This window comes from Marmota flaviventris, chromosome 2 (assembly GCF_047511675.1).
Source record: "Marmota flaviventris isolate mMarFla1 chromosome 2, mMarFla1.hap1, whole genome shotgun sequence".
In the NCBI taxonomy this organism is placed as follows: Eukaryota; Metazoa; Chordata; class Mammalia; order Rodentia; family Sciuridae; genus Marmota; species Marmota flaviventris.
In genome coordinates this window covers 102,379,151-102,403,189 of record NC_092499.1, presented here as the reverse complement: position 1 = coordinate 102,403,189, position 24,039 = coordinate 102,379,151, and the positions used below count along the sequence as shown (strand labels likewise).

The window sequence follows — 24,039 nt, the reverse complement described above, 5'->3', positions numbered from 1 at the left end:
TACCTAATGGTGGAAATCTAGTGGAAAATCTGGTTGGAATTAATATGTATGGTCAGAGGTTACTTGACTAAAATAAACCACATGACATCTTGATCTAAGGTTGTTTTAGTTAGGTACAGCCTGTTTTATCTCACAGCCTCCTTGAATGATTTTATTTATTTTTTTTAACATTTTATCATGAAAAACTTCAAGCATGTACAAAAAGTAGAGAGGCTAGTACAGTGAACCCTGGTACCTGTTATTCAGTTTAAGCAGTTATCAAGTTGTGGTCAGTCTTATTTCATGTATGCCCATGAGCACTTCTCACTCTTTCCTCCCACATTATTGGGAATCAAAGTCGAGTAATTGTATTATTTCATTTGCAGCTCTTTTGGTATGTATCTCTAAATAATGAATTCTTGTAAGCAATGGGTTAAAATGTTTGAGAAAAACCTAACATTGCTGATTAGATGATGAATTTATACCAATGTTTCCTTCCCTGGAGCCTGCCAGTTACAGGCTTGTCGTGTGTATAATCAAAGTGAGAAGAAACTGTTAGAAGGAGAGAGAATAGACAGTGGGATAAAGCCTTGGAACAAGGCAGAGTACCAAGAAAGAGTAGGGAATATCATTCCCACCTTAAAGCAAAGAAATGATTATCAGAGATAAGGGAATTAAAAGATCACGGAACACTTTGTAATGTCAAGTCAAGCTTTCACAGAAGGAAAACTTACACAGCAAGCATTTTTGCTTTTGGCTTAATTAGCTAGTAATTATACAATAAATTCTTGGCTGAGATTGAGAGATCATGAGCTAGTTTTCCTTAACTCCGTCCTGCAGGCTAGTTTTCAAATCACATGGACTGCTAACACATGTGAGCAGTAAGTAACATATAAGTGGTAAATGCTGGTCCTATGCACTTTTGGAATGGCATCATGAGATTTGTTATTGAGGAGCTTTTGTAAAGAGGCTGAGGGCATTGCTAGCAGCTTATATTTCAGGAGTGGGGCTGTGGTTTAGGTGACCAATCTGTTTTTATGATCCTAGGTTTCGTAGTTTGACAACAGCATTCTTCAGAGATGCTATGGGTTTTCTTCTACTTTTTGATCTGACGAATGAGCAAAGTTTCCTCAATGTCCGAAACTGGATAAGTAAGTGTTATTGTTTTCCTGCCTCTGCTGCCTTCACCAGGGAGTAGAATACCCGCTTATATCTACTTATGTTGCAAATTCTTTTGGAGGAGCTTTTAGTGTAAATGCTGTTTAAAAGAACACGGTGTTTAGCTTAGGACCAAAAATGACTAAAATACTCTGCTTTTACTAAATCTGATTTGTTAGATACTTCTGTGCTCCAGGTACAAAAAAAGCATTTTAAATGTCATCATTTAATAAGTCTGTTGCACAGAGGAAATTCTTATCCCCATTTTACATATGGGGAAGTAGTTAAATCTCTAAGCATCGCTTGTCTCTTGTGTGCTATCAATTCTTGTATTATCCCTGCATGTTAAGGATACATTACATAGATTTAGTTATCTGTTGAAGGCTTACTGGACCCTATCTCTATATCCTTTCTCTTCTTGGAACCCCCTTCTCTGCTTTTGGGCTTAGAGCTTCTGCTAAGAGAACCTGACATGGAAAATTCTAGAACTGCATTGGCAAAAGTCATCCCTTCATTTTGGATTTTTAAACAGATTTGAACCTCTGAAATGATTGGTTTATAGCAAAGGCAAATCTCACCATATGACCAAATAACAGCTTTCAAATGTACATTTTCTTTGATTATTTTAATATAACCCTAGTGAATCTGTTAGAGAAGCCTGTGATGTTACATTCTGAACATCCAAATCTTTAAAACACTTACTTAAAAGTAATACTTAGGGCAGGGTTATAGCTCAGTGGTAGAGCGCTTGCCTAGCATGTGTGAGGCACTGGGTTCAGTCCTCAGCACCACATAAAAATAAATAAATAAAATAAAAGTGTTGTGTCCATCTACAACTAAAAATTATTTTTTAAAAAGTACTACTTAAGGGCCGGGGTTGTGGCTCAGTGGTATGTCACTTGCCTAGCATGTGTGAGGCACTGGGTTTGTTCCCCAGAACCACGTTAAAAAAAATAAATAAATAAAGGTATTATGTCCATCTACAACTAAAAAATAAAAAAAATTTTTTTTAAAGTACTTCTTAAAAATTGCTTTCTTGGGTTATGAAAGGACAATTGGTTATTTTTTGATAGTAAAAAATCTTATTTTAAAAATTAATCTTTAACTTAATTTACTTAGCATGCTGTGCCCTTCAGAGCATTTTCACATATTTTGTATCTGATCTTCATCATCACCCAGCAAAGAAATTCTGGTAGGTGTGTCCTTATCCCAGGGTGAGGACCCTGAGTCTGAGACAGTAATACACTTATCCAAGGACAGGGAGCCTTTGGCTTTCTGTTTAATGGTCTTTTATGCCCTTTCTCAAGTTAGTTGATGACTAAGAATTTAATACTTTATAAATATGGATTTCCCAAATGTTTTTAGGCTTACTGGGCTTTGTTTTGCTAGATGCCTGGTTGATTCGCACACTTTGCTATTTCTCTCGGAGCTGAATGATGATGGCAGTTCCTAATCTCTCAGTCCTTATTTGTTATCCTCTCCTTCACATCATCAGAACAAGTTCTGGAGTTTTCTTTTTTTAAATTTTTTTTAGTTGTTGATAGACCTTTATTTACTTATACGTGGTGCTGAGAACTGAATCCAGTGCCTCACACATGCCAGGCAAGTGCTCTACCGCTGAGCCCCAGCCCCAGCCCTGGGGTTTTCTAAAACGTTTAGTAAGGGCCACTAGAGATTGCTCATAGAATCTTAGCATTGAAAGATAATGAACCCACCTGTTTTTCACAGGTAGAAACTGAAATTGAGACATTAGACAAATCTTGCCCATCTTTTTAAAAATTATTTATTTATTCTGAATTGTTATATATGACAGCAGAATGCAATTAATTTCATATTACATATATAGAGCACAGTTTTTCAAGTCACTGGTTGTTCATAAAGTATTTTCACACCATTTGTGTCTTCATACATGTATTTAGGGTAATGATGTCTAACTCATTCCACTGTCTTTCCTACCCATGTCCCCTCCCTTCCCCTCCCTCCCCTTTGTCCTATGTAAAGTTCCTCCATTCCTCCCATGCCCCCCCTCACATAGCCATTATGTGTCAGCATCCTCATATCAAAGAAAACATTCCGATTTTGGGTTTTTTGGGATTGGCTTACTTCACTTGGCATTGTATTCTCTAACTCCATCCATTTACCTGCAAATGCCATGATTTTATTCTCTTTTAATGCTGACTAATATTCTATTATGTATATATGCCAAAGAAATCTTGCCCATCTATTAGCTAGTTAGATAAAGAACAATTATGCAAAAGTATGAGTATGTGTGTTTGTATTTTGTTTTATTTTCTTTGGAAAGTAAAAAAAAAAAAATTCTTATTGTCCAGTTAGGTAAACTTAAACATATTAAAGATTTCCTATCTTTTCAATGGGAAGCATTCTCCTGCTTCACCCCCATATAAACAAAAAAGAATAATGTTGAATGTCAGAGGTGGTAATATAAAATCTTAATTAGAAATGAAAATTTGTTAGTTATATGTATATGTTATTTTTCCTCTATTAGCAATTTGAATATTATAGAGATCATCCATTTCTTCTGCTTTTAAAAAAATTTTGGTCAAAATAATAGCTTAAAATGTATGTATGCATATAGGTAGGTAGGTAGATAGCTTGTCAGCACAAAGGTAGAGAAGTAGCTATCCTGGGCCCTGGTTGGCCAGGGAGAGAAGTATGGCTCTGTACTCTCCCTTTGTTCCCCCAGAGCTGTCCCTTAGGTCTTTCTTCATCTGATGAGAATCTCTCCATGCCCTTTTGGCGAGGGAGATGAGTCTAAGGGTGAGCCTGGATCAGTTTAGGAGACTGAACAATGAGCCAAGTCCTACTCAGATTGAAATCTGAACGGAATCAGATAGTGTACTCACTCCCCTGCTTTCCTGGAGTTCAGAGGTGTGAGCAGCATGACCAGATTTGTTCCTTACCCAGGGCCAGCTACTTTTGTAATGAGACTTTAAAAGAGCCTAAATTTCTGTAGCCTCACACAAAATGCTATAAGAGCCCAACAACATATATTTTTCATATTTTGCCCTCTATTTTTATTTTGATTATCCCTTCTGACTGGAAAGGCCTCTCTACAACCACACCATTTAAAAAACCAAGTAGAGTTATGCCTGTTCTTTAAAATCTGGCAAAAATTAGCCTCTGTGAAATTCTCTGTGATCAATTTTATCAGAATAAATTTTACCCTTCCTCTTAATCCTTGTTCAAATCTTCACTGTTTGTAGGGTCCTTATCACATACCATCGCAGGTTGTAGCTATTTAGGTATATGCCTTTGTCTTTAGTGAGATTTTCTAAATAAGTTATTAATTTACTTTTTATTTAAGTAATTCACATGGTAGAAAAATAGTTAAAAAGAAAACATCACCTATAATTATACCTCCTAACATTTCTAAAATAAAGACTATTAACTATTGTTTTTAGTAATATTTACATAGCTGTTGTAAATGCTTTAATTTATTAATTTTGGGGTTCTCAAATGTGAGTGTGTGTTGGAATCACCTGGAGGGTTTGTTAAAAATCAGATTCCCTTCATCTTTACCCACTGTTCCTGACTCCATAGATCAGGGGTAGGACCTGATAATTTGCATTCTAACAAGTTCTCAGGTGATGCTAAGGCTGCTGATCCACAGACCTTACTTGGAGAATCACTGAATTAACTCATTTAATCCTTACCTTATGAAATAAGTATTGTCGTTATCACCTTTTCTAGATAGGGAACTAAGGCAATCAAATAGCTTCCGCAGGGTCACATGGCTAGTAAAAGGAAGAGCCATTATTCAAGCCAAGGCAAATTAGTCCATTTGCATAGCCGTTTGAGGTGTTAACAGAGCACAGAGCCTCTGGAGACCATAGAGGCTCCATGGTGGACATGACCATAGAGCAAGTCTTGAAGGAGAGTTGTGACTAGATATTCCCGTGTGGGACAGTATGTGCAGCAGTCTGGAGGGAGGAAAAGATGCCACTTTCCTGGAGACAGGCAAAACACAGTTTAGTTTTGCCTATGTGGGTTTTGTTGCCTCTGCTGTCCCTCGAGGGCAAAGGGCATTATCTTGAAATTCCATGCAAAGTATCAGGCCTGTGTTCATTCTTAGGAAATACCTACTGACTTTCTCTTGATTATATCTATAATGGACACGACTTCATAAAGAGGAACTAAACTATCAACCTTTTGGTTAATGGTGACAAAAAGTAAATTAGGCCATGAACTTTGAGATAAGCCTCATTGTGAAAGTCAGGGCTACTTTAATTCCTTTCTGTGATGTAAGAAGTAAGACTTTATCTTCCTTCTTTGGGAGATTAGACTATTTAATATAGTGAAGAACTTTTTTTTGATTCATTGCTTTTTAATAATTATGCCTCCTTACATGTTTTCAGGTGAAAAGAGAAAAAGTCTTGGGATAAGAATTGCAATCCCTTGGTTCTGGTGACAGAATCATTTACTGTTTATTCTGTGGCTTCTGTCTTTACTGAATCCTGTATCTTGTTTGTTTTAAATAGGTTGATTCTGCCTTATAATAATAAAAAATAGGTGAAAGACGTTTTAGGTAGAAATAGGTTAGTCTATAAAAAGATAGTTCTTTTAAAAAAGCCATTGCTAATGGAAAGAAAATGTTAAAAGACAAGTGTTTTGTGTGTGTATGTATGGGTATACATACTTTTGAGGGTTATCACAGTCTTCTATAAGTCTGTATAAATAATACTGAGATATGTGTTAAGGACAGGAAAAAGTTTTATATTTCTACCCCATACTTTCAGTTTTACAGATTAGATTATTGATGCTTTGAAGCATTATATTGGTTTCTTAAATATGTGTATATATTTATGGTTTTCAAAACACTTTTGTATGTATTCTTTATTGATCATGTGCTTATGTTATTATTTGCCTATAATAAACTTTCTTATATTGTTAGGCCAGCTACAAATGCATGCATATTGTGAAAACCCAGACATAGTGTTATGTGGAAATAAGAGTGATTTGGAAGACCAGAGAGTAGTAAAAGAAGAGGAAGCCAGAGGACTTGCTGACCAATATGGGTGAGTATTTTTGTGGTGAAATCTAGAGAAAACATTTTCATTATAAACCTTTGTAGATGACTGGGTAATAAAAAAGACAAAAATGAAAAATTAAAGCAAAAAGCTTGGATGTAGGCCTTGGGAGATGTCAAATATCTACTTTTTATATTAATATCATGATAGTGGGAATCATAGAAAAATCATGGGATAAGGGTCTCCCCCAGGAGAAAGACAGCTTTGACTGCAAATGTACTATGTGTAGGGCCTCCTTTTCAAGGTGCCAACTGGAGACTTGTAGGATAAGGAAATCCTTTATGTTGAGCAAGGAAATTTCAAAGCCAGTTCATATAATACTATAGACAATTCTAGCATTTGAGGTCTTATTGAGTATCACAGACCAGGTGCTGACTTTGACTGGGAGAGCCAGTGAAGAGTCCCTTTGGTTTAGGCTATTTTTATGGTGGAGGGTTAGCAAAATGCTGTCTTCCTCCTTGAGCTGTGGGAGTAGGGTCATAGTGGCAATAGAATGAATTGGGCACAACAGAAGAAGCCATCTATTGCTTATCCTAAAGGGCACCTCTACAAATGAATTGGTTTTATTTTGACCTCTGGTACTATGAGAACCCAAATTCAGATACTTGCTATTAAAAGAAGGTAGTGAGAAGGATTGGGAAGGGAGGGGAGGGAAATGGAGGTATGTATGATATAAGAGGTAGAAGGTGTTACCCAGATAGTTGGCTTGAGAATTCAAGGAGGCCAGGGGAGGACCTTTCCTGGTTGATTCTGTGACCGCTGCTTAGTTTTTTCCTTGGGTTGTTGGAGGTTAAGAAGGCCCTCAAGGCAGGGCTTTAGGAAGTGGGTAGAAGGATAGGTTGGTCAGGTGAGAAGAAACCAGAATCTGGAGGGCTTTGAATACCAGATTAGGAGATTAGATTTGGTCTCTGGAGGACAGAGGATTGCTGAAAGCCTTTGAGCATGGAGAGATGTTATACATATTTTTCCAAATCAGTCTGGGAGCCTTAGAAGGGGTGAAATGGAAGGAGGGAAGACTAGAGACCGGGAGATTCAGCTGTGAGGAGGGTAAAGGCTGGATTAGTGGAAAAGGAAAAAGGGGTAAATCAGAAAAAACACACATGTGGGGTAGAACAGGATTTTAAATCATTCTCAATTTGCAATTGGATGTGGAGTTACACCCAGAGTAGATGATGTTTAACCATGTTAGAAATACCTGGGGCACTTTTAATATACGTAATTGTAGGCCTGTGTCCTTCTGACATAGTTGATCTGGAGTTTATGAGGTAGGTTTCAAGTGAATATCTACATGTGAAGGGATCTGTCACAGTGATTTGAAATTATGCACCGGGGGAGTCGGGTAAGCAGTCTTTATAAGGTGTTGGTTTTGTGTCTCACGCTGAAGCTTGAAGTGCACAGGACAGGGAGTCAGGAAAGAAAGGTGGATGTCAAGTGGAGGATGGAGGTAAGAAGTGAGAACCAGTTGGGACCCATAAGCGTGTACTGAAATTCATGTCAGCCCTTGTTGCCTCTGATCTTAATGATGTGCGTGTCCTGAAAAAGCCAGGACCCTCTGCTACAAGTATAGCCACATATACCTGGCTCAGGGGTTCCAGGAGCTAAAGGAAGGTCTGGGGTGGGTGAAGCAGGTGCAGGTCTGATTGCTGGTTTATATCAACAAGACAAGCCAAGAGATAAGGAACAGTATGTAAAAGCATTAAAATGGCTACTGCTTCACTTCTGCCCTCCATATCTCTGCCAGATCTCTTTTGTGGTGTACCCTAAGCAGGAAGGAAATTCTGGGAAATGTTCCCCCCAGCCAGGTTGATATATTAAAGAGGCACTACCCCAGGGGATTCTGGGCAGTGGTGTCCTCTGCAGGATATTCATATGTGGTGGTTGAGAGTGATTGGGGAGATTCTGAGGTGGAGGCTGACAAAGGCCCACAAGCAGTTCTAATAAGTACCCCACTCTGCCCCACCCCTTGAGAGGCACTCAAGGAAGTAGAAGGGAAACAGGGAGAGGTTAAATACCACAGAGAATGCTGAAATGTTGAGAACTGTGTTGCAAGGAGGTAAAGAGGAAGTAAGCGATGAAGCAATGGAAGCCAGATACCTAGACCATGCTTTTGACAAGTGTGTCAGTAAGGGCAAGAGCAGGGCAAATAGAGGAGTTAGCTTCAGCTAGCAAGTATATTCTTAAGTATTGGGGGAGAGTCAAGACTGACTTCTCCCTCTGGGCTTCTTCAGCCGTTGCTTTTTTTCTCTGGTCTGGGTCTCAGAATTCCACAGTCAGCCTGGTAGCAGAGAGCCTGGCATTGCCTTCTGTCACATTGAGGATCTGAGGAGTGTGGAGACTGTTTTTCACCTGTGTCCAGCTCACAACAGCTGTGGGATGTTTCACAGAGAGGAGCCCAATCTGTAGTTGTTGAGTTAAAATGAGAAGAAAAGGGATTAACAGATTGGAATAACTGAAACTCTTGAAGAAGATGAGAGAAGGAAGGAAACAGAATTCTAGTGGGATTTAGAAAGCAGTGTGGTTCTGTAGGCTCTTTGGCACTTTTAGATGAAAATATGATGGAACAATTTGGCTCATATGTATTTTACAAGTTTGGCATAAACATTTAATGATTATTTTCACAGAAATCATATTTCATTCTTCATAATTATAACATTTTCATTGGTGGCCAATGTACTAAAAGGATTGTGTCAGTCAGTACATCCTTGTATTTAACAGTTAGAAAACAAGGGTACAGCTTATGGCATGTTTTCATATCATTTACATGTTCTGATAAGTTTACATTTTTTTTTGTTACCACAGTCATAAAAATAGATCATTGGTTCTCAAGTAGTTTTGTGCCACATATATAAAATAAGAGCTTTTGTCTTAGAAAAACTTTGCAAATTGGTAATTAACATTATAGTGTAAATATGGAACATGAATCTGTGAGTGCTGGAATAAGTATATATGAAAATGAGGACTTCATGCAGCAGCAAAACATGTGCACATGATGATGAATATCAGAATTTTTTTTTTTAGTAGTTTAGGAGTCTATTTACCCTAATTCTTTAAGCTTTTTTTTCTGCATTCATTTTTTCTATGAAACTTGGTTAAATTATAATTTGAAGCTCTTAGGTCACTTTAAACAAGACAAAATGATCTCTCTGGTAAACCAACTGAGATTTGCCAGAACAAATGGAAAACAGTGCTTTTCAATGTGTTGTATTGAATGCTATTGTCAATGAAGTCAGAGAAAATAGCAAAACAGAGACTTGTTCAAACTTGGGCACCAGTCAGCCAAAATGATTACTATCTACACTGTTGTTAAAACATTTTAAAAATAATTACAAAGTCAATGATGAATACATTAGAATAGAAAACAGAATGAAATATTGGCAACAATATTCTTTTAGATGATACTGTTAGGTCTCAAATATGTATCAGAATCACTGGAACACCGAGTCTCTAAGAGGTACTGATTCAGTAGGTCTGGGATGGAGCAGATAAATTTACATCTGTCACTGATTTTCAGATGCTGTTGCTGCTGGTTCAGTATGGCACTTTAGAAACATGTGCAGAAGCTAGCAGGTGTGCATGCTAGCAGATATTTTCCTTGAAGAGAATCATTTATACATAGAATATGAGATAGTTATTTACTTGCACCCTGCTTGGGTAGAGGAAATGTGCCCAATGACTTTTCATTGGAAAATCCATGCTAAAGAGAGAAGGATTTTTTTCCTATATAATTTTATCAGTTATGCTATAGATGGGAAGGGACACTAGAATTAGTACTGAGGAAGGGCTAACCACAAGTGAGTAAGCAAGGAATTCATTATGTGAGTAAAAATGGTTGGATCAAAATGCTTGTCCTCACTGCTTTATTCAAAGAGGATAGTTTGTGGTGACAATAAGTCATTTTTTAAAATGCAGAGTCTGAGGGAAGTAGAGAAAATTGTGGATGTGATCAAAACACGACAACTGAATATACATATTTCATGTTCTGTGCAAAGAAATGGGCAGCAAATTTAAGAGGACTTTTTCCTGACTGAAGGCTGATGGCAGTTGATGAGGAAGGTGCTCAAAAGTTTCTGGAACAAAAGAGGAGTTAAAAACATTTATTTGTAACATTAAAAAATCAGTATAAACCATTTCTTAGATTTTTAAAAATTTTATTAGTTGTTGATGGATCTTTATTTGTTTATTTATATGCCGTGCTGAGATATGAACCCAGCGCCTCGAACATGCTAGGCAAGCACTCTATCACTAAGCCACAATCCCAGCCCATTTCTTAGATTTTAAGTGGCAGAGCTTAGCAGAAGCTGTCTTACCTAGTCTGAGCTAGATGAAATGTGATATGAATCACTTGATCGTTCCCAGTTTGGTTCTTTGCAAACTTGGTGACATCCTTCCTTGATAAGAGAAATAAATTATTGATGTATCATTGGGCATGTTTTAATGGCACACAAATAAACCATAATCAAACATACAAGACTGATTTCTGGAGCCCAATACAACTCAGTTGAGGATCTAGATTTCATTTGCCACAGTCTCTCAGGTTCAGGCAGCACACCATTCCTTTTTCTGTAAATGTTATTCAGTTAGTATCCAGAAGACTATGGAAATACCAAGACTCACTTCTCCTTTATGTGAAAAATTTCTCCACAATTTCTAGATCCACATGTGAATCAAATACAGAGAACCATTTAACAACCATCCAACATACTTACTGTCATTCCTGGCAATTTCTAGCTGGGATTTAGGATCTTCTAGTTTTGAGGGAATAAATAATAGAAAAGAAACCAGCTGGATGTGAATTCTAACCCATGGCCTGAGTGAGATATGAATGTCTTGGTGTAAAACTACAAATAATACCATCCCTCTCATTGATATGAAGCTGTAAACATTTCATTTAATATTTTTATTTTAAAATTTGTGATTAATCTACTTTTAAAAGCACATTAAAATTAGTTGTCTGCATGTACTTCAAATGACCATTTATAAACTGATATTTAGACAGAGTTTTTTCATACCTTTGGCAATACTGCTCCATGATAGTGCTATATTAGCACCACCATGTGGAGAGAGGGAGCAATACCAATTTTTTTATGCTTATAAAGGGGGCAGGTGATCCTCTTGAATATTTTGCTAAGATTACTAAATTTTGCCTAATAAGTTTTTGGAAAAGTATCATATTTTTGAGAGAAGAAAAATCCCATTGTATGAAAATTTATTGAACCCTGGCTGGGTGCTACACTTGAGCTAAGCACTGAGCGTGTGTTATCTTATTTCCTCCTCACCAAGACCTCATGAGCAGAGCTTCTTCCCCTTTACTGATAAGGAGCAGCAGGTCCCAGAGCTGGAGGCCAGAATATGAGGAGTTGGCTTTAGAACCCAGAAACTTTATTGCTGTTCTTATTCCTTTCTTTTTGTTTACTCTTTCTTCCCCAGCCCGAGAATTTGAGATCTTTTTATATTGCTTTAAAAAACATGAAATATTTAATGAAAGTGCTTAGGTAAAATAGCTCAAACCCCTTCTGAATGTGAACATCAGAAGCTGTGAACATAAAAATATTTCTAACTCCATTCACTTCATCTCCTATATGCAGTCCGACTTTTAAAAGTGAGTACAAGACATATTTCTGTCTCAGGCATCATTTTCTTATGGTAGGAGAGTCTTTTAATTTTTTAAATTTTTGTCAAAGAAGTCAAGTTTATTAGATTTGAACAAAAATAAGGAATTCAGCAATGGCAAAATCCTCAAGAGGACTCTAAACTAATTCAATTTAAATGGAGGTCTAAGTGTTAGTTAGCTGTGCTATTTTGGATATAGCAATCTAAATAAAAACATCAAGAAGTGTAGAAAAACAATGTTAGGAAAAGTTTGGTTATGACTTTCATTATCTTTAATAGCAAAAAGAGAAATAATGGAGACTGAAGTTGAAACATTTTGAAGGTTTTATCACCTGTGTTTGCCTGAAGTTCAATATGTCACTTATTTAATTTTTGAAGTCATTTAATAGATGTTGTAAAAAGAAAATTTACCATGGGTGAAAAAATTCTACAATTCATAACAATTTCTTTCTCTTAAATGCACATGAATTAAACATAATCCTTTTAAAAAATAAAAGGAGGCTCTCTATCATGATCTATATTTTTATTTTTCTAAATGTTTCTACATTTTTTTTCTTCAAAATGGAAGGAGAGTCTTAATTCAGGGTTTTCTCTGTGGATCTTATCTAGTTCACTTTTCCTCTAGCAACCAAAGAACTGAGAGTGGAATGGAGTGAACTCTAGCATTCATTTATTCCTGAGGACTTACAAAAACCATATTGCCCTAATTATGTAAAAACAAACAAACAAGTAAAAACCCAAAAAACTCTGTTGAGTTGGAAGACTTTGAAGTTGTTAACCTGACTCTCGGTCCCATGACTTGGAGTTTCATAAATGGTAGGAAAATATACTTTTATTTGAAAACAAACACAAGTTTGTTACCTGAATTTTGGGTTACAAATCTAACCTATGTCTTGTAAATATTGCGTATCTTTTTAAAAAAATTTTATTTAATTTTATTTTTTTAATATATTTTTTTTATTGTGTATCTTTTAATGAGTAACTTAAAATTTATAGCTTAACTTCTTTACCTTGAAATTCTACCAATTAAATATTGCTTCAGTTAATAAACATTGGTCAATAGCTCATAGCTAAAGAAGCATCAGCCATTTTTATGTTGGTATTAATCAGTAAAAGATCCATTTTTACCAGCATTTTAGTGAAGATCACTTGGAGGAACAAGAAGTTTGATAAGGATGTGAGGGAAGCAAATGCTTTGGAGTATGAAACACTTTTCAGAACCTGTATGAGAGAGCCATTCTTGATATGGGGAAGTATGCTTCTGCCTACAAGAATTAGTACAGCCCAGTACTGTAGATTTTATAAATTGGCTACATTGTACATTAAACTAACATTTGTGAACTAGCAGGAAACTTAATATTTACAATGTTGCTATGACATGTAGCTGTGACTGTACATGATTCAGTGACATTATTTCTTTGGGATGATGTGTTCCAAGTTTTAAGCAAAAATTTAAATACATTTTGTTAACTAACCCATTTCTATATTGGAAATAAACATTAAGTTTCACTATGTGTCAGATTATGATGGAAGAGCTTTAAAATATTAGCTCATTTAATCTTTTTTTTTTTTTTTAAACTTTTTAGATGTTGATGGACCTTTATTTTATTCATTTATTTATATGGGGTGCTGAGAGTTGAACCCAGTGCTTCACACATGCTAGGCAAGTGCTCTACCACTGAGCCACAACCCCAGCCCCAGCTCATTTAACCTTTATAAGAAAATACTGATGTTTGGTATTACAGATGAAGCTATTAAAGCATAGAGGTTAGTAGGTTACCAGAGTTACTCATTTGGTAAAATGTAATACTAGGATTTGAATCCAGTCAGTTCCAGAGGTTATAGCTTTTACCCATTGTATCATACTGTCCATAACTTTCATGCATAAGTTTTAATGCATAAGTTTTAGAGTTTTCAAAGTATTTGCAACTATATTTTCTTATATGTGCTCAAAAGTGACTGTGAAATAATTTTCAGGAAGTGAGAGTAAAGAAACTGTGGGAAGGAAAAATAGCTCAAAGGAGATTCAGTTGGGAAATCAACTGAGATAGAGAACTCCAGAGTTGGAAAGAAATTTATAATTGACCTTGAGGGAATTTAAAAAATTAGGTGCACACCTGTAATCTCAGTGACTTTGAGACGTTGAGGCAGGAGGATTACAAGTTTGAGGTCAGCCTCAGCAAATTAGCAAGACCCTGTATCAAAATAAAGTTAAAAGGACCTGGGATGTGGTAGAGTACTTGCCTAGCATGTACAGGCCCTCGGTTCATTACCTAGTATGTCAAAAAAAAAAAAAAAAAAAAAAAAAAAAAGAGTAGTACATAATTATGATTTAGTATTTAAAGACAGTTTTCTACTTTTTTTTTTTTTTTAGTTATTTCCAATTTATTCTTGGGGAGGTGAGTTTTAATAGCTTTTCCCTGTAATAATATATTTCTGATTGATAGAATGGTCAAGCTCTCTCCTTAAGTATAAGCAATGTTTCATAGACATTAACTGATTCTTTGTGGGTATAAATGAGAGGGATGAAGAAAATCTAAGTATTTACATTTTGAAAATGCTCAATCCAAAATTCTATTCTGTAGCAATATTAACATCACAAACCATCACCTAGATTTAGCTCAAAAACATCATAGGCACTGAGTAAAGAAATATTTATTGAATTCAATCACAAATCACATTTAATCAAATATTACATGTGATGAGTGGGGCAGTGGGGAGGGACAGAGATGCACTATCTTAATTTTGTAACAAGGAGACTAAAGAAGATAGAAGAAAAAAGATTGATGGTAACCAAAGACATAATCAGACAGGAAGTTTGAAACCTCCCAAGACTGTCTTTTTGCCCAACAAACTCAACTCTGATTGAGATATTTTAGAGTCAGCAAATGAAAGGGCAATAGGACGTGGACATGCTGGATTCCGTGGAGCACTGTGTCTTGCAAACCTTACAGAGGGTTAGATAAGTGCCCAGATGAGGTGATGGTTGGTCAGCCAGTGTTTCTCAGCCGTGCTTACACAGGAGAGAAGTGCACAGTTCTGTTGCCAGGCCTTTCGGCTTCTGGAGAAAGTGTATTGACAAGACAGTGTCATGAGGAATCAGAATGGAGAAATCACCTTCTATTCCCACACATGTCCCCTTAACATGTGTCTTAGTAATATTCCTGCCTGATTATGTCTTTCATTACTGTTTTGGAACAGTTCTGAAAAAAACATTAAAAAGTTACAAATAATTTAAAAAACTAAAACTTTTGAAGATATCCTGTGGAAGCTGCTACTTGCAAGACAGTAAAAGAATGAGGAAACTGGTAATGTGAGTCACTGAGGTAGAGTTAACATGCTATGAGAATACAGGAAAACAGATAGTCCAAGAAAAGTGATCATGGAGGAATTTAGAGTTCTGCTAAATTTAAGGAATGTTTTACTGAATCTAGCTGCAGACCCCCCCGCCCCTGAGGTGCTACATCTTTCTTTTGTATTTTTTATAGTTGAGAACATTTTGGCTAGATGCTTTGCCAAATGGTGGAAGGGAAATCAACAGTTTGAGGTTGTAAAGTTTTATCATCAATTTTATGTATTTATTAAGAAGCAGGAAGAATCTTTTAGTTGATTAATTGATCATTTCAAAATGATATGAAAAGTAGTCTGTTTTGAAAAAAAATGCCTTGTAAGTTATTTTAAAAGTTACATATATACCACAAGTGCTTGGATCATAGAACAAATGGATATATGAGATTAGATGGTCTTGAGGAATGCAGATGCTACAGAATTCAAAATGTCTTAAGTGTATGGTCCAGGAGTACAGCCTGGAACTGACAGATAGCAACACCTTTGACAAACATTGCCAGGGCCCTTTGATTTCTCTCCAATTTCGGCTTTTTTTTTTCCCCCAGCAAGTGAAAGAGATTTATCTATTTTGGAAATCTTCACACAAAAAATAAATTTTGGAACCAGTAAAACCTATGGTTAGGCCGGTTACACTGGTATTAGACAACTCTGGATCCAAATCCTGTTTCTTTCTAGCATTGTGAAATTGGGCAAATTACTTCATTTTTCTAAGCCTCAGTTTAATCATTTGTGAAACAGGAATATTGTGTACCTGAATAAAATCGTGGCCATATGTAATGAGTTCATGCACATAAAACACATGCATGTTTTTAATAATTATTACTGAGCTACCCAATTTCCCCCTTCATTTTAGAATAAATAATATATACCAACTTGTTTCAATCCAGGCAAACTAGAATGCTGTAAAGAAAATAAGAGGAATCCCCAAAGCAAAAAGGAGGGGGGTCCCCAAAACATGAAAATAGTTCTAGTTCAGAAAATATTTAATAGCGTGTTGTAAAAGTTGAAGTCAACTATATTATTTTCCCCTTTTAGTTAGTAGTTTTGGAAATCAGTATCTATTAATAAACCCTGGGAGAACATTGTGGGGAGATAGGAAGAACCCCATTTTCCATTTATGTCATTTATTAACTAAATGACATTGTTTAGACCTCCTAGAGTCTCTGGGCCTTTCTTGTCACAGGTCTAGTTTAAGAACTTTTTCTTCTAGATAAAAATGAAAGGGGAGTAGGATACAGGCATGGTGGAATCAGTGGAGCAATCCTGTCTTGCAGAACACACAGATTCTGTTCTCCTCCCTGAATCTATTCTCCTTTCTACCTCCTCTGACAAAATCACCCTGTCTCCTTCCTACACAACATTGTTGGAAGACAACATCCATGCCCTACCCCTTCCCTTCTTCACAGAATTCCCATTTTATTTCTTTATCTGTTTTGCTTTGAGAGGACTTACTATTCAGGAGATGCTGGTGTGAGCCCCAAGCCCAGCCTAACTAATTGATGTAAGCCAGTTATGATGCTATCATTCCATTTTTTGGTTTTGTTTTGAAATTTAGAAACAAATTTTATTTAAGATCTGAAGTACAATTCCTAAAATATCAACTTTTCCAGAAAACTGTGACTATACAATAACATATTGCCTCTATCATGTTAGAATGTACATTAGACTCAAATACAAAAACCAAGAAACAAACCACCATCCTTCAACAATTTGAGGAAAGAAAGAATGCCTACACAATGACATGCGTGGATTTGCAGAGGATGGGCTATTTTACTGTAAGCTCCATAAAAAAAAAAAAAAAAGCAGAAGCATGTGGGTTTTGGGGTATACACATTAAGTTGAAGCTTTGGCACTAGGAATCAAGGCATTTTGACACACAGCATTTAACACACATTAGAAAATGTGTAGTGTCAAGGGATAGAACCACCAGCGTTCACGTGGTGTTGTCAACTAGGCAATAAAATGTTCTATTAAATGTTTCTTCTTTGTCTAATTACTGCATAAACTGGTAGCAACTTTGAAATGAGGAAGGGAGTTTTCACTCCCTTTATTTTCTGTTTAAAACAGAACAGAAAACAAACTGAAACATAAGCCCTGCTATACATTAACAATCTTACTTCATTTTTTTTTTTTTTTTTCTGATACTGGGGATTGAGCCCAGAGTCTAGGCAAGTGCTCTACCATGGATGAACATCCCTAGCCCTATCTTAACAGTTTTAAAGGACATCAGCTATAGAAAAAAAAGAAAAAGCTAAGAATAGAATTGTGTTTACAGATACCAGATGTAACAGTGAGTGATCAGTAGAACCTCTCACAGAGCTTTGTGGTATTACTGAGCAGAAGCTATTTTGTAATTACTGGCGGTTAACAGAGATGCAGAATTCTTTGCCAGATATTTTAGGAAATCATACAGATAGCTCAATAGTAATGCAAGGTTCTTGTCATCAAAGAGAGCATAGGCCAACTTGATCAAATTCTTACAAATAATCTCTGTAGGTGTGGCGCTCCATAAACCTGGGACGCTGGCGCATTAGGGTGGGCCAAAAGGATTTTGGCATACTGGGGCCTCTCACATTTATAGAGCAGCTAAGTGCCCAATATCACATTGGAATACTCTTATTCCTGCCACAACTTTATATACTGCTTACTCCTTATTATTGACATTTTCCTGTGATTTCTTACAAATTTTAGAATAGCACCTACGTCCTCAGCAGAGAGTTGAAACTGCTGCTTCTGCCTGGTTACTAAGTTCCACTCCTCAACAAGCCAAGGTTGTAATTCTTGAGGAATCTTCACTTTAACTTCCATTCCATTGTTAAATGTCTGTTCACTTTCCACAGTGGGATCTCCCTGCCCCCCTCTTTTTTTCTGGGGGTAGGATGCTGGAGAGCTTTGCTGGTACTGCCACCATCTCCATTTCCAGGAGTCTTCTGTCCGTTCTTTCTTGTCTTCCTCACAGGTTCTGAAGGGGGGTTTTATGCAGAGTGCCCCTACCCCCATCTTCCTTGGAGAGTTGGCTCAAGATTCTTTGACTGTGAATTAGTTGTCTTTTTTCTTGAGGAGGCACCTTTCACCATACTTCTCTGCATATTGCTTTGAGTTGGTTTTTTGAAGTTGTCTTCTGCAGGGGGTTGTCTACGAGTTTGAAAACCCCTCTTTCTAGAACTCATTCAACCCTGTTTTTCTTTCAAACAACAATCTTCCTTCTTTCCCTTCCAAGAACTCCTAATGATTTTCCAGATGGACTCTTATGGATCTTCTGGGATGATCTGGAAGGATGAAGTGGGAGATACAACCCCAGATTCTGTAGTCAGGGATGGTTCTGCAATAAGGATCAGATTTTCTGATCCTTACTTATGGCAGACTTAGCTTTTCTGATGGTGACCTGAAATGAGAATCCAGTTCTTTCTAGCAGCTGCCATGTGATCACTACTGTGCCCCCAACTGCCATAGTCACTACCATTCTTTGCCAATGTTTGGATTTGAGCAACGAGATATGAAAGGAACTCTTCCCTCTCTCCTGAGAGATACACACAGAGGAAGAGAATCTTTTCTTCCTTGGAACTTTCGTGGGATGAGATCTCACAGCTGGAATGTTGCCTCTGTGGTCATGAAGGGAGGCAGACTGAGGAAGCCAGAAGGATGGCAGAATCTAGGTCCTTTGGTTGTATTCTTCAACAGCTGAATTACTCAACTCTGCGACCTCTCTACTTTGGCCTCATGCAAGATAACAAATTCCCATTGTGACTTATACACATTTGATCCAGAAGTTTGTTACTTTCATCTAAAAGCATTCTTTCTTTCCAATCCTAGATGTTACACATTTAATACATAGTTGTGTTTTCAGAACAATGTGTAATTATTTTGTGCTCTTTACACAAATGATTTCGTATCAAGCAACTTTTTTTTTTTTGCTTGACATTTAATTTGGAGAATTTTTGCCATGTTGATACACTGTAGGCATTACACAATATTCCACTGTATGATGATAGCACAGTTTATTTATCCATACACTTACTGATGGGCATTAATGTTAAAATTTCCACTATTACAGATGGTACTTCAGTAAATATTTTGTTCAATGATGCCATGTGAACATATGTGAGTTTCTTCAGTTCTGTACTGTCCAATATTGTAGCCAATAGACACATGTGATTATGTGAATTAAAATTAGTGGAAATTAAAAAATTGGTCATTGCTTGCATTAATCACATTTTAAGTGCTCAATCAACAGATTACTATTGGACAGCATGGGCATGGACAATTTCTGTCTTTGTGGAAAGTTCTTTTGGATAGTGCTCCTCTGGGACAGTGCTGCTCAATATTTTTTCACAACATAGCACACACAGGAAATTATAATATTTGTACAGTTCCCTAAGATGAATAACAAGGCTTGATCAGGTAGGAGAATACTGGCTCAGGGACTCTGGCTGCCTGAGACCATTCTCAGTTGCCCCAAGGTGTGAGGGTTCCATGATATCTCCATAGTAACTCATTTACTGTGCACCACTAAGTCTACACTTAACCTTAGAATGTGTATCTAGAAGTGGTGTTGCTGGTCCATAGTACATACACACATTGTTTCCAAAGTAGTTTTAATTGTTCATTCCTGCACCAGCAGTAAATGCAAGGTCCTCTTTTCCTGTGGCCTTGGGAGCACTTGGTAGTGGGAGACTCTATATTTTTGCAAATGTGATGGATGTGAATTAATTAATATGCCATTACTTTAATTTGCATTTCCCTTGTTTTTGGTGAGGTTGAACATTATTTCACTAATGTTATTTCTTTCTGAGAATTTCGTGTTCAGATTCTTTGTCTATTTTGCATCACCTATTTATCATTTTAATTAACTTGAATTATTTATATTTTTTGGATACTAGCTCACTTGTTAGTTATATTAACACAACCATTTATTTTGGTCAGTAACTCACCTTCTAACTTTGTTTATGATATATGCCATGGCACCAAAGTTTAATTTTATTATTATTAAGATTATTGAGCTGGGTGCATGTCTATAGTCCCCTCTACTGGAGGCTGAGATAGAAAAAGATTCCTAGAACCCAGAAGTTTGAGGCCAACTTCAGCAACATAGCAAGACCTGGTCTCAATAAAGCAAACACACAACATAAACAAGATTATCAAGCTTTTCCTCTGTGTTTGAGCTATAAATATTTCCTTGTGTAATAAAGATATTCTCTTACATTTTCTTCTAAAGGTTTTCAAGTTCTACTTTCACATAGAGGAATTTCATTTCTTATATCAAGAATTAACTTTTAAATTTTTAAAAGTCAAAAAAGTTCCCATTCTATAATGTTTGTAAAATGTATATTCCATAAATATATTTTCTTAAAAATAAATAATCTTTGGAAGTGTCTAAAACCTCTAGTTTAAAAATTTTTTTTTAATTGTTGATAGACCCTTATTATTATTTTTTATTTATATGTGGTGCTGAGAATCAAACCCATGCTTCACACATGCCAGGAAAGTGCCCTACCACTGAGACCCAGCCCCAGCCCCTACAACCTCTAGTTTTATATTTCTATTAGGAATACAGTGAGGATTATTTTATTTTATTTTTCACTTTACACTGGAGTGGTTAAATGTTTGTCATCTTGTATATTTGTACTCAACTTTCTCTAATTTGAATTACCAAGGCCAAAGGTCACTGTCTCTCCCCTTCTGTTACCTGGGTTGTCTCTGTCTTCCAGCATACCCTACTTTGAAACTAGTGCTGCCAATGGGACAAACATAAGTCAGGCGATTGAGATGCTCCTGGACCTGATAATGAAGCGAATGGAACGGTGCGTGGACAAGTCCTGGATTCCTGAAGGAGTGGTGCGATCCAATGGCCACACCACTACAGATCCATTAAATGAAGAAAAGAAGGGGACATGTGGTTGTTGAAAACTCAAGTGTGCGGCACCATATTTCAGATGGCCCGTGTCTGTGACCTTCCCTATGGCTGACACAAGGCACAGTGAGATTAATAGGTTTGTGTACAAACTGCTTTTCCTCATCTCCCTTAGACCTACTAACTAAGCATCCAGTCTTTAATTTGTTGCAGCTTTGTAAACATTTAAGATTCAGCCTGAGATTTAGGAAAAATATTTCACAGAGCCAAAAGTGCCTTTTACAACCTTAGCCCATGAGAGTAAATCATTCAAGAACTGGTAACCACAGAAGAGTGTATTACACGGAAAATACCACCTGCCTTAATGCAAATAGACCTAGAGTCTCACATTAAGATCTTAGGTATAGTTATGAAATAATCACAGTTTTGAATCCAAATTTACAAACTCCTACCATAGGTAACCTTCTAAAATCGCCATTTTAACCACTTGAATGTTAAATAAGAATATAAATACACATCAGATTAGTGTCTTTGAGCATTAATTTGATTAAGCATTCCCTTTAACATGAATAGAGGGCAAATCATGGCAGAATCTATAGATCCTGGATAAACTGGATTGATGATAAACTGATCGTGACTGTAGACTCATTATGATTTTTGTTGGTTGGAAAAGGGTTGGGGTTCGAGGCAGAGGTGGCTTAATTAGTATGAGCAAGTAAAGCTACATTCCCATTGCTCTAAGGACCAATAGAAGGATCAGGAACTAGATTTCACAGCTTCAGTGCATTTATAGTTGGCCTGTATCCTGGGCACATCTGAACACGGCTGGTGTTTATTCTGTATATGTGATAAGTAAATATTTAGCTTGTTTTTCTTCATATTTATAATGTTGGTCTGGCATCCTCTGACTGCAGTTTCAATTAGCTTATAGACTACTAATCTTCTATCTTCACCATTAGGCTCTGTATGGTTGATATTTGCAACTTGTTTTATTTTTTCATTGGTGCAATTGAAGAAATTTGTTTTTAATTGTGTAGAATGTCTGTTTGCTATTTGTCAGAAGATAAATGGATTTGTATTCTAGTTCAATCTAAGAGAAACTGAAGTGTTCTATAGCTTGTATTTTTCACTGGGATCATGGGTGTTTACTGTACTTGCTCGGTCTTGCCAAGATCATGTATTCTGCTGTCTTGCCAAAGTGTCTTCATACCAAATTAAAGGTGGTTTTAAAATATACTTCATGGAAATAGCTTATAAAGTTCAAAGGTATTTCATTTTGAGGAAAATTCTTATTTATTAAAGTGGTTTAAATATTGTAGATTAAAATTTCTAGAGAGCTTAGTGGTTGTTTAGAAGAAACATCACTTATTATAATTTAAATAAAAATAAATGTATTTTGTGGCAGCAAATATTTGGCAGAACTGTAACTAGAAAAATACAAGTAGGAAGAAAAATTTACTTTCCAATAAGTTTCATCTGGCCTTTTATTGAACACTTACCATGTTTTTTGTTTTTTTGTTTTTGGCTCCTGCCTTTTTACCACTCCTGTAACAAACCTAACCATGATAGTAAGATTTTACATATTTCTATTCTTGAAATGAGGGCTTCTTTTAAATACCAAATAAGTCATTCAAGCCTACACATTTGAACAGTATTCTAATGAGGAAGATATCCAGATGTTTCAAGGGCAGGGCCATAATCATACAGCAGTGCCTTCTAAAGCTGCCATAAGACTTCAGTGGAGTGTGCCTTAATTAAGCAGTTATATATCAGGGCACATTTTATGTGGTCTATTTGTATAATTAAAAGTAAGTCAAGGTTTCAGTTTTCAAGAATCGGATGTATAAGTAGCTACAAATTCTATTGGCCTTAAACACAGCACACAATCAAATGTATGCATAACAGTGCACACTCAAGAACCACCTTTATTAAATAAGCAGTATTCTCTTTGAAAATCATTTGTTTAAATTTGATATCAAAGTACCATATTTTTGTGTGTCAATGTATTTTTCTATTTACAATCCCGTGTAAAAGTAAAGCATATCTTCAGTGAACCTTATGCTTACTAAGAGATAATAAAAGAGTGATCTAATCTGTCAAGTTTGTGTGTGATCATAACTTCATTTCTCATCACAATATTTCCAATCACAAAAAGGTTGTCATGCTAAGGGACAGATTCCATTAGATTCTCATTAAGGTCCAGTAAAATAACATTCTGGAAAAAATAATTCAAAATATTATAATCTCATATTATTGAGCATCTATATTGTAAAAAGTGTTGTACTAGGCAACTCAGATAAACAAGGATGGTTAAAGCTTGAATTAAGATCAGAACTGAGAGACAATGGAAGAGACAATGGGAAGGGTATATTTACTAACTGGATGAGGAGGAAATGTGTAGAGAGGCGGCCAATATGACCTTATTACCTATCACTGTCCTTATAACTCACATTTTTCTGGTGCATCAGCTTCCCTGGAACAGTGAGTATGTTCCTGCCTCAGAGCACTTGCAATTTTTATTCCTGCTGTCTCGAATGCTAGTATTCCATGTTATCTGTGTGGCTTCCTTTTCTACCCTTTTAGACTGTTCATATGTCACCTGATCTAGAAGGACTTTACAGACAACTTTATGTAAGATAGCAGTCACTCCCTTTCATAGCCCCAACCAAGCTGTCATTCTCTGACCCATTATCCTGCTTGCTTTTCTTAATTTCACTCACAGCTACTCAATATATTTATGTTTCTCCCCATTCACTAAGATATAAGCTCCACAAGGACAGAGATGGGGAGTTTGTCAAAATTGTGTTCCATCACCTGGGCTTGGTATATAACTGGTACTCAAATGTTTGTCAATTGAGCAAAGAACTTAAGAGGTAGGAGGATCAAGTGAAAGAGTTTTTAATACAGGAGTCACTATTGATATTAAAAGATACTGGAGTAGAATTTGAAAACAAAAACGGCATAAAAATGTTTAGAAAGGCTCATATCTAATAGGTTTGTATTGATTCATTATAAGAAATCAGGAAATTTGAGAAGTACATTCTT

The 24,039-nt window shown here is 36.3% G+C and overlaps 1 protein-coding gene and 1 pseudogene across 3 annotated transcripts in view; one reads left to right on the top strand and one right to left on the bottom strand.

The window, feature by feature from the left end:
- Window positions 1–23,094, top strand: part of Rab27a (RAB27A, member RAS oncogene family) — a 76,296-nt gene extending 53,202 nt beyond the window's left edge. For all 3 annotated transcript variants that reach the window (XM_027925834.2, XM_027925832.2, XM_027925835.2), the window contains exons 4-6: window positions 1,027–1,130; window positions 6,050–6,173; window positions 20,852–23,094. In XM_027925834.2, coding sequence (XP_027781635.1) covers window positions 1,027–1,130; window positions 6,050–6,173; window positions 20,852–21,047 — 424 coding nt within the window. In that variant the 3' untranslated portion in view covers window positions 21,048–23,094. The remainder of the gene's footprint in view (window positions 1–1,026; window positions 1,131–6,049; window positions 6,174–20,851) is intronic.
- LOC114084803 (mortality factor 4-like protein 2) lies at window positions 17,455–18,313 on the bottom strand (annotated as a pseudogene).
- Window positions 23,095–24,039: the final 945 nt, after the last annotated feature.